This window comes from Sphaerodactylus townsendi, linkage group LG03 (genome assembly GCF_021028975.2).
Source record: "Sphaerodactylus townsendi isolate TG3544 linkage group LG03, MPM_Stown_v2.3, whole genome shotgun sequence".
Lineage (NCBI taxonomy): Eukaryota > Metazoa > Chordata > Lepidosauria > Squamata > Sphaerodactylidae > Sphaerodactylus > Sphaerodactylus townsendi.
Genome location: NC_059427.1, coordinates 98564914 through 98580966, shown reverse-complemented (window position 1 = coordinate 98580966; position 16053 = coordinate 98564914). Strand labels below are relative to the sequence as shown.

Below are 16053 nucleotides of genomic sequence, written 5' to 3'. Positions count from 1 at the left end.
GACTATATAAAGATATGGTAATGTCACTGGTAATGGTAATGAGCCACTGGTTAAGGAAGCATGGTCTGCACCAGCTGTAGGGACCTTCTGCTTCAATTATATGAACAATGGTACTGATGCAATCAGGCCCCAAGCCATTTAGGTGATGAGCACACCACCACAGGGCTGATAAAGACACAGAAATCTACATATTATTGGCACCCTGTTACTAAGCACCATCTCCTTTGGGCATTCCACTGTATGTGTGGCCACCCATCAACCAATGCATGTGCAAATCCCATTCAGTGTTTATTTGCCTGAAGGGACTATTACAGCTGTTCATTTGTCCTGTGCTTAATTATTGTCAATAGAATAAACAAGAAATTGCACCTCCACTGAACAATTCCCCAGAGTGAATGTATGCATTCATTCTGAAAATTGTAACATCTAGAACAGATGAGTGCCAAAACTGAACACATGTTCCTTAGTATATGGTAAAACATGCTGGGGGACAGGTAAACTTTCAACAGCAATATGGGAACAGATGACATCTAACTGTAGCTTCAGCTCCTGATTTTACTCCAGTGGTTTACTCCAGTGGTTTGCAATACTGATAAAACATGAGCCACTTTTTGCCTTTTCTTTTTGGCAATGAAAAATCCTCCAGTATTCTCAGAAAACAATTCTCTAGTTGTCTGTCCTTAAGCCCTCACTCAAATGTATAAATCTTGACTTTGGATACTGGTCAGCATCTACACTTACTTTTATTTGTTTCTGCCTCACGTGGTGAGAACAAAGAAAATATATACAGACATAACATAGCTCAGAATAATTAAGTTACACTATGCATGCCTTGTCTTGCAGAGTCTGCTCTACAGTTCAGACTTCACTGGAAGAGTGCAGAAGGAAAGAGATCACAGACCTGCCTGGCAGATTCCATAGGTTAGATATGCAGAGATTTGCAAGTGCAGATATAGCATTAGAATTATTATGGGACATGCTGAACAGCAAGGCTTTGGATTTTGTTTTTTGCTAAAATTTCATATATTAGAAGGAAAAGGGAGAGCTTACAGTGTGTCAGGAAATCAGAAACCTATGTGCTAGAGATGTCGAAGGGAAAGATCATGCAGAAACAGAAAGCAGCAGCTTGATGAACTTAGTATCTGTTTAAACAGTAACCTTTCTCTACAGTACCCATGCTAGCACCTCGAGGCATGCAAGCCTCCAAGCCCCCACAGAGTTGACAAACTCAGATATGAAAGATTCTGCTCCCTTTGCTTCTTTGCAGTGCATCTGACAGAGCTGCAACTGGGTTTATTTGCCTTCCATTGGAGTGGCTCAGTTTGCAGGACAAAGAATTGCAGCAATGTTGGGGAGAGCCTTTTGCTGTTCTCAGTAACAGCTGGGGGTGATTGGATCCCCTTCCCTCCCTCTTTCACAACACACCCTTCAATTTGGCTGCATTTTAGAAGAGGGTGGAATTCCCACAGTGGAGTTCAGGCAGCAAATCAAGAATGATTCAGGATTCCTCCCACCCAGTGAAATGTCACCTTTCTTCTGCGGCAAGGGCCACTTTTATGCAAGGAGAATGCATAAAGTGGTCACAGAAGAGTAGTAATTAAAATGTCCCCTATTCTCTTTGATAAAAAACCAAAACAAATACACACAGGCTACTCTGCAACTGGAAAAGAAAACCTGTATGTATATTTCTTATTTAAAAATCAAACTGTATATGCAAATTCTAATGCTAATGCCTGACAGGAAGGAGGACATGGTTGGAAGATGAATGCAAAAGAAGATCTGGTTTTTACACCCCACTTTTCTCCACTGTAAGGATTTTCAAAGTGCCTTACCTTCTCTTCCCCTTCCCACAAAAAATGCCTTGTGAAATTGGTGGGACTGACAGAACCATGACCAGCCCAAGGTCAACCAGTAGACTTAATGTAGAGGAGTGAGGAAACAAACTCAGTTCTCTACATTAGAGTCAGCCGCTCTTACCACTACACCATGCTGGCTCTCAACTTTGGTGAAGATAGTCATGCCTGGATCTGATTAATGCCTGGATGGGAGGCCTGCTGGGCATCCTCACTTATGCCCCCATGATGGAAGAAAAGGCAAGATTTAGATGAATAACAGGTGAATAAAAAATAGTGAGCAGACAGAAATATACCTGGCTTGAAGCTGTTGGTTCAACATTTTCATGTGCACCCATGGAACTAATGTATTGTGGTGAAGTGTGGAAATATCTGTGTTTTCTACTGTTACAGCTAGACATAAGGCATCTCTCACATAGATCTGTGTATGGACTGAAATGACATCTTGCTGAGTTTCAGATTTACTAGTGTCAAGGGTGCCCATAAATAATACAGAACTGGTCACCAAAGCTATTCAAACTCTCTGGACTTTAGAGGAAGAAGAGAAGAGCTTGAATTTATACCAAGTGAAGTTTATGTAGAAACAAGAGATATGCAAGAGAAAAAGTGAAGGGGAAGTGAAGGGGATTCTGAATAGACTCAAATGTGCTGCTATAAAGACAGGCAATCACGGCAGGGTGCTTGAAAGATAAGAGTTAAGTCAGCATAACAGATGAGTTTCAAGTGTAACTCTTGCCTATATTTCAAAGATTAGCTAATTCTCTCATATTGAGTCACAGCTACAGAAATTTAAATGTAACCAGACACAGAGGCACAGATTATAGTTTGCGGCGGGGGAGAGGGAGGGGGACTCCAATTCAGGGGGATTACATTTGCTTCAAGCTTGAATTTTGAACATAATACCTTATGTGGGTTTGGAAGAAAAAGAGTAAAAAATCCGCTTTTGACTTCTGCAAATATCTGCATAGTTGTCAGACAGGTTGGAACATGATGGCCAGAGAGACACGATATAATGGATGTTAAGTGGTTTGAATCTTCATGTCAGATTAGTTGTCTTGACTCTAAAGCCCCAGGGGCTAACTTCAGCTGAGCAGGCAATATGGAACCCTATAGCTAAGATGACCACATTACTCTTAATGTAATACAAGTCAAGCATATTTCTAGATCTTAATTGGGAATTTGAGGTAGTGTATGTGCATTTATGAGACAGATGCAGAAGCTGTATGGGGAATAACATAATTGCAAGGAAGTAGGATGATTTCCTTCCCACCCCCTCTGAAGCTGGGAGTACAGTTGCACTTTCCATTTGCTAAGGGCCCTCTCAAAGAGGTAAAAGAGAAACACCCCAGAAGGGCAGCAGAATTCCACCATCCATGTTCTAATAACAGTTTCTTAGACTTTTTTTCCAAATGTGTTAGTGTTTAGGATTACCACCCCTAAAAGGCACATTTCCAAGCATAGATTTTGCTATTGTGTTAAAACAAGATTGCTTGTCCAAATGTTGTCCACTGCTGTACCATTCTAGATACCAGCCCATGACTTCCTACTCTGCTTTTTCTTTGTTGTCAAACGATTTCTCTCTTTCGTTTCCAATTTTGGACTTGAATATACAATAGCCAGGTTTGAGACTTAAAAAGAAATGGAAAGAAGTGAATCCAACACTGCTGATGTGGCTGTATCAATGTTCCAATCACACAGTCAATTTCTTTAGTTTTAACTAAATGTACCACAGCACAGATAATTGAATATGGTACCATCCTGTTCCTCTTGAGTTTTCCAGCTAGGTTTCCAACTCACCAGAGAACCTCAGTAATGTCACTATTCATCAAAATAGGAAGGATATTTTTGGTCACATTTGCAAATCTGGGCAACTTTCTTCATAAAGCTTGTGATTTAAAAAAAAGTTTTATTTTTCAATATATTAGTCGCCCTCCCCCAAAGAGAGAAGTAATCAGTGTGAATGTGAGATGTCTGCTCTCTTCAATTCACTAGCTGGCATTTTATGAAAATGTATTTAATTGCCAGTAACAAAATATAAGTTGCTTACATGAAGACAGGTCCATGGTATTTCAGAGGTGGCTTTCAATGCTCAACAAATGTTCCAATGAGGAACCAATGATCAAATCACCCAGATAATCTATTTACAGGGGTTTCCTCTCATTTGAGCTTATTAACAAACAAAAAACATTTCCTTATTCAGGACAGGTGCAAGAACAAGTATTTAAAAATGAGCTGAGTAATGGGATGCGGTTTCTGAGTATTCAATGGTCAGCCTTTCAATACTCACTATTTTACAACTGGGATTGGGAGGGGACAGGGAAGAGAAAGAAAGAGAGTGCGGTGTCCATTCAGGAAGCACCACCCATCCTTCTAGATGGAGAGATAAGGAGTCTTCTTGACCTGCATAAGTCACTAATAAGATTTTAGTACAATTTTAACAATACAGGATCCAAGGCCACCACCATTCTTTTTGTGAAGCAGAAGAGGAAAGAGATCATTCTCCCTTTCCCCCCATGAATTCTGAAATCAGCCAGCATTGTTATTCCCTTTCCTGTCGAAAGATACCTCTTCCTGGCCAATGAAGTTTGCAAGTCCCAGCAGAAGCCAGTGGTAAGCAAGTGTGTAAAGAAGTTATTTATAGTCATAAATGAGACGGCCTTAACTGCCTAGACTGTTGCTGGAATGTATACACTGTATACAGTGGAGATATACATAGCATTTCCAGACATGAACAGTTAAGATTTCACTACATATATATCAATGCTCCACTTTGTTGTGGGACAGGAGAGAAGGGAGAGATTACCACAGACAGACTCTTGGAAAGTCTTTTCCAAAAAGGGATCTAACATAAAACTCAAAAGAGTATCAGAAGTTTGCAGTTTATTGAATGTTTAAGAAAAGTCTATGGTGTTCCACGCATTTTGGACAGCGAGTATATCGTTTAGTACAAGAGAAACCATGCTCAAAAAGGGTTAACATTTGCAAATATTTGCAAATAAGTTTAAGGGGCTTCCACCAGTAAGTTTTACTGCAAGTAAGCATAGCAACTTTCCCATCTGTCTCTCTTTGTGCCTCTTTCCCTGCCGTATTTCTCTTGTAAACTTGCTGTGCTAGCACCTACATGAGAGCCAGTAGCACAACACAACTACATCTGGTATGGTAGCCACAGTATGTGTTGTGTTCCAGATGCCAGTGCCACATGAAAAGACCTTTGCACAAAAGCCTGATGACTCTTTAAGCACCTAAGAAACCACTCCAAGAATAATGAAGTGGAAGTCAGCGGTCATAGAAGTCCTGCGCATAGAAGTCCTTTCATACAGTCACTTATACACACTGACAGCTAGAATTTCATATCTTCTGATATTGGGACTGAAAATCAGACTAGAAATGGTGAGGAATGCACCAAATTAATAAACTGAGGAAAGATCCTAAAAAAGAGGTACTCTGCTTCATTAACTTTTTATGCAAAGTTTACACACCCACACAATCTTCCCAACATATGACAATAAGCCAAATCCTGTATCTGATCAATTTAATGGTCTGATCAATGGTCTGACCATGTTCCTTCTCTGCCACACCGTATCTTGCCCTTGCGGAGTAAAGATTACAGCTGTTTTACCAACATTGCTCCTGTACATTTATTAGAACTAGGGTAGGCTTAAAACAGGGCGGGTTTAGTTGGGATTAGGAGGGATTGTAAGGGTAGAGGGGGGCAGTAGTTGGGGTAAGTTGGGTAGTTAGTTCTTAGATTGTTATTTACTTTCTCCTTTAGTAGGCTTCTGTTTCCCTGTTAGTTACCTTTTTGTTATTGTATGGTTATTGTCTATCCAGAAGTTATATAATTATTACAGAACGGTAATTGGGGATGGGGTGGTTACTGTGGGACTTGGGGGGAGGTAGTCTTGTAGTACACTTGTTAGTTGGTTGTAATTGTTGTTCCCCCTGGAAGGGTCAGGGATTCCACTGATTACTGGGCAGGGCAGGAATGGCTGTAGTGCCAGCCTGTATGTGAGACACAGAGCAAGATATGGACATGCTCACTCTCTGTCTGACCCAAGGCCTATCCCACGGGATGTAGGTTGTGGGATTGGGGCAAGGTACTCTGCTCCGCAGTTGGTGTTGCTCAATTCAAGGTCCATAAATAATACGACCTCTGTTCTCTGGGATTTTCTCAGGGAGCAGGCTATGGATCTTGCTTGCATCACGGAGACCTGGGTGAGAGTGGGTGAGACAGTTGCCCTCATCGAACTCACTCCAGAAAGCTCCATAGTCATCTATCAACCACTGAAACAGGGCCGGGGTGGTGGTAGTGGTGTGGCAATGGTCATCCGGGATTCTATCTCCTTTCAGACATCCCCCACCCCACAGATTGAAGGAATAGAATGTTTGGACCTCCATTGGGATTTCTTGGAAGGTTGGCTGTTCTGCTGGTATACTGGTTGCCTAGCGCACAGCAGACAGCCTGGCGCAGCTGCTGGAGGTGGTCGCCGACTGGGCATTGTGATTCCCTAACCTGACAGTGTTGGGGGACTTCAACATCCATGTTGATGTGGCCTCCTCTTCGGTCACTGCGCACCTAGTGTCATCCATGGCAATGCTAGACCTCTCCTCAATGAACATCAGGACTCCCACGCACCAAGGAGTCTACACTCTTGCAACAGCATCCATCTTTCTGGCCCAGGAATTGTGCATGTGGTCCTATCCTCTGTTGTTAAAGTGCCATGGTCTGACCACTACGTCCTTAGGGCCTGGATTTATTTGGTCATGCCCCGATCTAGAGTGATAGGCTGATTTGGTCACGCCCACAGAGGCTTATGGATCCTGTGGGATTCCAGAATATCTTGCGGGATGCCTCTCCCACCGCTGCTCTCTTGGTGAACTGGTAGAGGGCTGGGATTCCAGGCTCTCTGAAGCCATCAAGAAGGTTGCTCCTGTTCCAAATTGGCTCCCTGGTATACCTAGGAGCTGAGGAGGATAAAACAGGAGCTCAGACGACTTGAGTGAGTGTGGTGGTGGGTTTGTGACAATGAGTCAAGACGCTCGTTATTGGATGCTTATGAATTCCTATGAGAAAGCCATGAAAAAGGCAAAGAACGCTCCTCCATCGCAGCTGCTAGCTCACACCTGGCACAATTGTTCAGCATGATCTGAACCCTGGCGACCGCATCTATTGATCCTAAACATAACGAATTGGTGTTTAGCTATGAGGCATTTGCGAGTTTTTTTGCAGATAAGATATTGACTCTCCGCCAGACTCTGCCAGCCACGATCAATACAATTAGGGGACTAGAAGCCCCTTGCCCATCTTTTGGTCCTAGTTTTGACAATTTTAACCTACTTACTCCCTCTGAGGTGGACAGGCTTCTGTTAGCTGTAAGATCTACCACTTTTCCTTTTGACCTGTGCCTCTCCTGGTTAATAAAAGCTTGCAAGGAGGGGTTACGGAGCCACTTGTTGGATATAATCATCAACTCTCTTGAGCAAGGAGCTTTCCCAGGTCGGATGAAAGAGGCAGTGGTCCGCCCCCTCTTGAAAAGACCAAGTTTAGATCTTCAGGATCTGGCCAATTACCGCCCAGTATCGAACCTTCCATTCATGGGTAAGGTAATTGAGAGAGCGGTGGTGGCTCAGCTTCAGGAGTTCCTGGAAGATACCAAACTGTTGGATCTCGTCCAGTCTGGCTTCCGCCCTGGTCATGAGACTGAGACGGTCTTGGTCGCCATGGTGGACCAAATCTGGCACCAGCAAGGCGGTTCACGCTGCTGGTGTTGTTAGATCTCATTGCAGAATTCGACACAGTAGATCATGGCCTTTTTGTCCACCACCTCACTGAGATTGGAGTACGGGGGACAGCCTTGAGATGGATGAATTCATTTCTCCGAGACTGGGGACAGTGAGTGCTGTCGGGGGAGGAGAGTTCCAGGTGGTACCCCATTGATTGTGGGGTGCCGCAGGAGAGTTATTTCCCTGATGCTTTTTAACATCTACACACACACCCAGGCCAAGCTGGTCCAGAGTTTTGGGCTGCGGTGTCATCAATATTTTTTTATTTTATTTTTATTTATTATTTCATTTTTATACTGCCCTCCCCCGGAGGGCTCAGGGCGGTGTATGACAATGACAAACAAATAAAAGCAAAAATACAAAGTTGAGAATTAAAATAGATGGCATCCGACTATTAAAACTCCTCTTGAGAGAAGGACAGTGGGTCTTAGAGTCTTTCTTAGAATGTTTCGGGCACCCACATCAGCAGCTGGTCTCCCCAAAGGCCCGGTGGAATAGATCAGTCAATATGCAGCTTGGGCTGCAGTGTCATCAATATGCAGCTTGTCCTTACAATGGTGGGCCAGTCAGACTTGGCTCCTGAGGCTCTCCAGCGGTGGCTGGGTGGTTGAGACCTAGCAGGTTGAAACTGAAACCAGCAAAGACGGAGGTCCTGTGGGTAGGCAATGCTGAGATGCCAGCTGATTTTGTTTTGCCTGTGCTAGACAGTGAGCCCCTACACGTGACCTCGTTGGTGACCAGTCTAGGGGTGATTCTGGACTCCAGGGTCACCAGAATGGTCCAGACTGCATTTTACCACCACCACCCCCGGCGAGAGAATTGGCCCCGTATCTCTCTCGTGTTGATCTAGCTACAGCGATCCATGCAACAGTCACTTCTAGGTTAGATTGTTGTAACTCGCTTTACACTAGCCTGCCCTTGAACCTAATCCAAAATTAAAACTCATGTAGCATGCAGCTGCGAGGGTCCTGGTAGGGGCCTCGGGCAGGGATCGTATTACACTGGTCCTTTTTCATCTACATTGGTTGCCCATTGAGTACTGGGCTATCTCAAGGTTTTGGTTCTAACCTGCATACCTTAGGGACCGCCTCTTCTCATATTGCCCAAGAAGGCCCTCCGCTCCTCAGAGGGGAATCTTCTGGTAGTCCCTTGCCCAAAAACCAACCAGCTGGCCTCAACGAGGGCCAGGACCTTTTCAGTCCTGGTCCTCAACTGGTGGAACATGCTCTCTTCTGAGGTGAGGGCTCTGTGGGACCTAAGTGGCTTCCGCAGGGCCAGCAAGATGGAGCTGTTCCGCCAGGCTTTTTCGTAGGCCAGCCAATCTTTTACCATCAGTTTCATCGGCTTGTCATCTGTTTTGGCTTCCCGGGGGGGGGGGGGGGGGAGATAAAGTGAAAGTCGCCATCTGTTTTTGAGCTTATATATGGTTTCAAATTTTTATACCATTTTAAATTATTTATTAAGATTGTTTCTGTTTTATTGTAATAGTTTGTATTGTTGTTGCCACCTTGAGCCCTTCGGAGATAGAGCAGGGTATAAATCTAAGTAATAAATAAAATAAATAAATACACAGAATCTTCAAAAAATTTCAGAAATCCATGATTCCAATTGACTTCTAAAATAAATCTACATTAGGAATGGCTCCCCCTCACACACATACACAAAAGAGCAAAAATCACAGCAGGCCAAATCTTTCCTGATCGGAGCCTTATGCTTAACTCAAAATACTATAAGAAATACAACTTATGTATAGCGAATCCTATGTACAACTACTTGGCAGTAGATCCCATCCAAACGCCAATATGTACTTTTGAGCATTTGAGATGCAAGGGACTGAGATGGATATATTCCAATATGGGATAGTTCAGAAGTCAGCTTCCCAACAACCACATTTGCTATGAACAATAAACACAACACCTGCTGAAGATCATTTCTACAGTGGGTTTTTGGTCATCTCAATTAGGACAGTACTAGTGGAGAAATATTAACTATTAACCCAGAGAAGATGCCAAGAAGGTTCCAATGCCATCTGGCAAACTACAGGCGTCTACCCCAAATGCCCCAGGTTACACAAAGCTCCATAAAGACAACGCAATTTCCCCACCATTGTGGAAGCACATCACATTTCGCCTATTTTAAAAGGGGAGTGGGGGGGAAGTGTTTTATCCCACGCATTTCTCAATGGACGCTTTGCTAGGATTATGTGGCCATGCGATCCATTTATTTACTAATCAACATTCCATCTGGCCACCCACGTTCAAGTTAGAAAATCATTACTTAACAGGAACACTTCTGGGATTACTTTCGTCCAAGCCGCCTATGTTTTCCTCCCCATGTCCGAGTATATAATGGTACATCCCCTCGCGAAACGTGCCATGAATGCGAGCACACGTGGGCGTGGCGCACGTTCTTCTGATCACATCAAATGATCTAACGCTGGGTGCAGGAAAGAGGCTAACGCCCGCTCTTCGCCTTGGCTAAAATGGGGCGCGATCCTGCACTGCAGCGGCTGGCCAATTTCATCTCATACCGCGGACCCTTCTCCACGAAAGGTTGCGCTCATAAAACTGCTAGGGTCTCAGGTGCGAGGTTTCTGCCTGTTTTGGCTTGGAACACAATAGGCTGAGTGAGTTGGGGAAGGGCTCAGATGAGCAACACCAAGAGGGGCGCAACTAACAATACTCAAATTTTCGAAGCGAAATTTCTCCTCCTCCACTCCAAGCACGAGTCAGGTTTTTCGTGGGTTGCGCTTTCTCAACCTCTCCCCCGCCAGTATCCTCCCTGGCTCTCAGGCACATTGTGCAAACCGATGGAAAGCCGCCGGTCAACATGGACGCATCTAAACCTAGCCCCGGCGTTGTGCTTACCGCTGAGTCTCTCCATGGTGCCAGTCATAACTGGGCAGCAAAGCAGGGGCTCCTTTGCACAGGTCACTCCTCCAAGCGCGTTCTTCGCTCACACCCTGCCTGACCCGAGAGATGCACCCTACTCCTCCGGTACGCAAACGTCAACCTTTAAGCCGGCTCTCGCAGCTCGCCCAGACCCTCCTCCGCGCTGAGCACCGGGTCTTAGCGCCCTTCCCTCCAACGCTTCACTCCTCTCGCAGAGCTGAGAAAATCTCCGCTGGGACAGGCTGGTCGCTCGCCCCGCCCTTCCGGATCAGGTGCGGCTGTCTGCGCGCAGTGACAACCTCCTACTCAGAGCCGCGGCTCAGTCCCTCCTGCGGCGCGCGCGCTCTTCTCGTGCTCTTCTACCGCCCCCCCCGTCTTCCCCAGAGTCTCACACGCCCGGGGATGAATTCCTCGCCTTCGAGAAGTTCACGCCTCTTTCTTTGGCCCTTTTGGTGGGCCCGCCCCCCACGGCCCTGTAGGTGCCATTTTTTTCTTGTCTTTCTCTTACAGGTGATCCCAGGACACGTTTATGATTTTTTAAAAAAACCCTCATATATTCATATTATCTCAGTATCAGAAGCCTCACCAGGGGTTTCCAAATACATGATAAATACTTTGATGCTCTCACAGTTAATAAGTTACTGTTTTCCTGTTACCCCCTTACACATGACAACTTTCCCTGTATGGACTCTCTCAAAAATTTGTGCGGGTCAAAATAACACCTGTCAACCTGTGATGAATGCACGGACAACTAATAAACTGGGGTGCTGTGTGGTTTCTGGGCTGTATGGCCGTGTTCTAGCGGCATTCTCTCCTGATGTTTCGCCTGCATCTGTGGCTGGCATCTTCTGAGGAGCTGATAGTTGGAAAGGAAAGCAAGTGGAGTATATATACCTGTGAGTAAAGGTCAATAGGTGAGGGCATCTGAATAGAAGTGGCCTGGCAAGTGAGTAACAATGAAGTGTAGCATGTGAGTAACAAAAGAGATAGCAAGGTCAATAGGTGAGGCATCTGAATAGAAGTAGTCTGGCCTTTGTTCCCTTTGATTATCTGTAGTCATCCTGTGTCTGTGTGGAGCTGATTAGTCACTGTCTTGACTCTAGTGTTTTTCAAAACTGGCAGCCAAATTCTGTTCATATTTTCATGGTTTCTTCCTTTCTGTTGAAATTGTCCATGTGCTTATGGATTTCAATGGCTTCTCTGTGTAGTCTGATGTAGTGGTTGTCAGAGTGGTCCAGAATTTCTGTGTTTTCAAATAATATTCTGTGTCCAGGTTGGTTTATTATGTGTTCTGCTATTGCTGATTTTTCTGGCTGAAATAGTCTGCATTGCCTTTCGTGTTCTTTGATTTGTGTCTGAGCGCTGCGTTTGGTGGTTCCTATGTAGACTTGTAGATTGTTTGTAGGTTATGCTTCTTCATTAGTTTTCCTATGCGGTCAGATGTATGGTAAGAACACTTTCCCTCTAGATGGCTCTTTATCTTTGTTCATGTGGCTTGTTCTTGGTCTTGCAGCTCTTCTGATATCTGTAGAAGAGTAACCATTAGCCTGTAGAGCCCGGTTTAGGTGGTTCAATTCATCTTGAAAGAGGTGAGGTTCACAGATTCTGTTTGCGCAATCTACCAAAGTTTTTATGGTGCTGTTTAGTAAACTGTATTATTAACTATCCTGTATTATTTACTAATAAACTGTTTAGAGGTGTGTGAGGTACAAGCCCTGACCTAAGTGGCTCAGGCTAATCTAATCTCATCAGGTCTTAGAAACGCCACAGAGTTGGCCCTGTTTAATATTTTACTGAATGGCTCTTTCCACCACCGTGATGTGCAAATGATGATGGTGTACTTGTTTGTTATTAAAATGAGAGTGCAAGTAGTAAAACTATGCTGCAGTAGCAGCAGCTGGTGCATACCCTACATTCTCAACTTCTTCAAGAATCTTGTGTAGCCTGGGTGTGTGCAGAATGCTCATGTGCCCATGGCAGGAGGTGCTGGTTTCTCTAGCAGAGCATTTGCTTTCCATGTCCAAATCCCAGATTCAGTCCCCAGCAACTCCAGTTAAAAGAACCAGGCAGTACTTGCTGTGAAAGCCTCTCTCTGCCTGAACCTCTGTGCTGATGCTTGTCAGAGTAGTTGATACTGGTTTTGATAAAGACCAGTGGCATGACGGCAGCATCATGTGTTTACCAAAATCAAACACATTATTTAACTTTCTTTGGTATAACTTTTTTGGAATTTTGGAAGTCACCTTGGACACCTACTTTAAGTGTCAGAGTGTGATTTAAAAATAATGATAATAATGAATGTAGGCATAACCAATTCTGCTAAGGATTGCTGCCCTACTCCAGCTAATATTCTTTTGTTCAACTGTTTTAATACTGAACTGAATCAAGATTTGGCTGCAAATAATTGTCCTAGATCACAGCAGCAAAGCTAGTCAGGGTGGGGTGTGTGTTTTTAACCTTTTTATCAGTTCACAGCATTCTCTGTGGAAAAAAAAAGTTTTGTGCATTGTGAAGTCTGATTCTGTGTATGTTTACTTGAAAAGAAGAAAGCTTAAAACTTGCTAAGCTGTGTACACATGCTCAGGAATAAGCCCCATTATACATTTAGTAGGACTTTTCTGAGTCAACATGTTTAGGTTTGTTGACAGATTTGTTATTCAGAAACAACCCCCTCTGGAAAGAGTGGGTCTTATTTCTGTGTAAATGTGCATGAAATAAAGCTGCTGAAATGCTAGACAGTAGCTGCCTGAGACTTTGTTTAATACATGGAGAATCCTGACCCACAATCATATCTTGGTTATCTATGGAAGAACATAGCCTAGGGCTGCCAATTTCTTTACTGACAGATGCTTTGTTAAGAACAACAAAGTAGTCTGAATTTGCAATAGGTGCAAATTTTCAGATGTGAATATGCAGAGGAGCAAAAAAAATGGAACTTCTTATCTGCCATGCATAAGAACATAAGAACAAGCCAGCTGGATCAGACCAAAGTCCATCTAGTCCAGCTCTCTGCTACTCGCAGTGGCCCACCAGGTGCCTTGGGGAGCTCACATGTAGGATGTGAACGCAATGGCCTTCTGTGGCTGTTGCTCCCGATTACCTGGTCTGTTGAGGCATTTGCAATCTCAGATCAAGGAGGATCAAGATTGGTAGCCATAAATCGACTTCTCCTCCATAAATCTGTCCAAGCCCCTTTTAAAGCTATCCAGGTTAGTGGCCATCACCACCTCCTGTGGCAGCATATTCCAAACACCAATCACACGTTGCGTGAAGAAGTGTTTCCTTTTATTAGTTCTAATTCTTCCCCCCAGCATTTTCAATGGATGCCCCCTGGTACTAGTATTGTGAGAAAGAGAGAAAAATTTCTCTCTGTCCACATTTTCTACCCCATGCATAATTTTGTAGACTTCAGTCATATCCCCCCTCAGCCACCTCCTCTCCAAACTAAAGAGTCCCAAACGCTGCAGCCTCTCCTCATAGGGAAGGTGCTCCAGTCCCTCAATCATCCTTGTTGCCCTTCTCTGCACTTTTTCTATCTCCTCAATATCCTTTGAGATGCGGCGACCAGAACTGGACACAGTACTCCAAGTGCGGTCGCACCACTGCTTTATATAAGGGCATGACAATCTTTGCAGTTTTATTATCAATTCCTTTTCTAATGATCCCCATGCAATTATTAAAGGCACAATACTTCTGTCAAGAAAAATACAGCAACGGTAGCAAAGAACCAGCCATTTCAAAGGGAAACAAGATGACATTTGATGTGCTTTGGGAGGATGCATAAGAAAATAGTTGCTGTGAGGAAGACTCTTAAAATGAGAGATGGTGGAAGGTTGTGAGTTTTGGTCTTCTTAGATGAAAGAGGGAACTTGAGTCTCAAAACAGGACAGCACAGTAGCTAACTGTGGAATTTTGTATCATGCTGAGGGGGAGCGGTAGATGAGTGGCGGCTGGGCATGATGCAGCCCTGCAGTCTCCAAAGAGGTGTGAGGAAGTGCAGCAAGCAAAAAGGTGAGAGGAAAAACTCACTGACTGCTCTCAAAGGCCTCTATGCAGTCCAATGGGCTGTGCCACCTTTTTTGCTGGCATAAGCCTATGCTAGCAAAAGGGGGCGTTCCCGGGCTGAAAGGCCTCAGGAATCTGACAGGTTGGCTCTGCCTTCAGGAATGCCCCCATTGGTGTCAGTGTGGGCTCTTGTGCCAGAGGAGTGCCAGTGCAGTGGCAGTGTTCACACCCAGGTGATATAGAACTATTCAGGTTCCTGGTGCCAGCATAAGTGCCCCTTCACCTGCATAGATGCCACTTATGTTGTGTGGAGTGGCATTTACACTAGTCGTTAGATTCCTTTCTGTAGATATCGCACTTTCAATCCATCGCTTCATTCAATTGTTTGCAAGTGGATTTTGCTATTCCGCACAGTAAAATCCAACTGCAAAATTCATTCAAAGTGGATTGAAAGTGCATTATTCTGCATGTGCGGAAGGGTCACACTAATTCGAAAGGTTTGTCACCCTCCTTCCCACTCAAGATTGCACTGTTAATGTGAGTGTTAATACTTATGCTTTTCTTCAGTTCTGTATTTAGACTTCTGGTTGGTTCTGATAGCCTACCCCAACCACACTAGTTATTGATAGTCCCATTCATCAGCTGTATTAATGCCCTCTGTGTAATATGCCTTGAGGCCAAGTGAGAAAATAATGTAAATGAATAACTAGCTAGCAGCATCCCAGGGTGAGGACAGCCTTGGGGGACTAAGCTACAGAGGTGGTAAACCTGTACTTCTTTAATCTCTGTGGTTCTTTAAACTGTGCTTCTTTAATCTCTGCAGGTATCCAGCACTCACCCTCTCCTTTGCCAGCGGCCTTGGTAGCCCGGAAAGGCTGATCTTATCATGTGGGAAGTGTGAACGGTTCCCAGGCTTGTAGTGCTTTGTCGTGGGAATCGAAAGAGCCGTTTGGCTATGCGGGGCGGGCAACCTTGGGGAATATAGGCAGTAGTTTTGAGCGGGAATCTTCAGATTCATCTTTGCTTATGTTTGCCTTTCAAAATAAAGACTTTGGAGCAAATTATAGTTTCTAATATTTTCAGATCCAAGGTTTGACATTACACGGTACTCAAACTGCCCCATCCAGGTGTTAAATGCAGTTTTATGATCCATTCCTGTGGAGAACCGTATGTGGAAAGGAAGATTATTAGTGTTCAGTGGGAAACTAGTGTGTATTTCCAAATGATCAATAATATGCAACAGAACAATTAAAATCTAGATGAGTCTTCCAGGACAGATAGTTCATATCCTGCATTTCCTTTTCCTAGAAATTACTTAAGTCAGCGTTTCTGCTTTCCCTTCAGCTTTTCAGTAATTGTTATTCATTTATTTTAAGAGAAAAACATATCTTTGGAGTATGATTCATAGACCACTCAGCCTCGTATAGTTCTGCTGAAGTCATGTTTCATGATTCATTTGATGGGCTGTCATAAACTAGCAGAATAGCTTTAGTGCAAAAAGCTTTTTACTTTGCAGTCAG

General features: G+C 44.1%; 1 protein-coding gene across 1 annotated transcript in view; it reads right to left on the bottom strand.

Annotated features, from left to right (window-relative positions):
* Window positions 1-10773, bottom strand: part of AFAP1L1 (actin filament associated protein 1 like 1) — an 80018-nt gene extending 69245 nt beyond the window's left edge. The window contains exon 1 of the mRNA XM_048491159.1: window positions 10505-10773. Within this exon, the coding sequence (XP_048347116.1) occupies window positions 10505-10532 (28 nt within the window). The 5' untranslated portion in view covers window positions 10533-10773. The remainder of the gene's footprint in view (window positions 1-10504) is intronic.
* Window positions 10774-16053: the final 5280 nt, after the last annotated feature.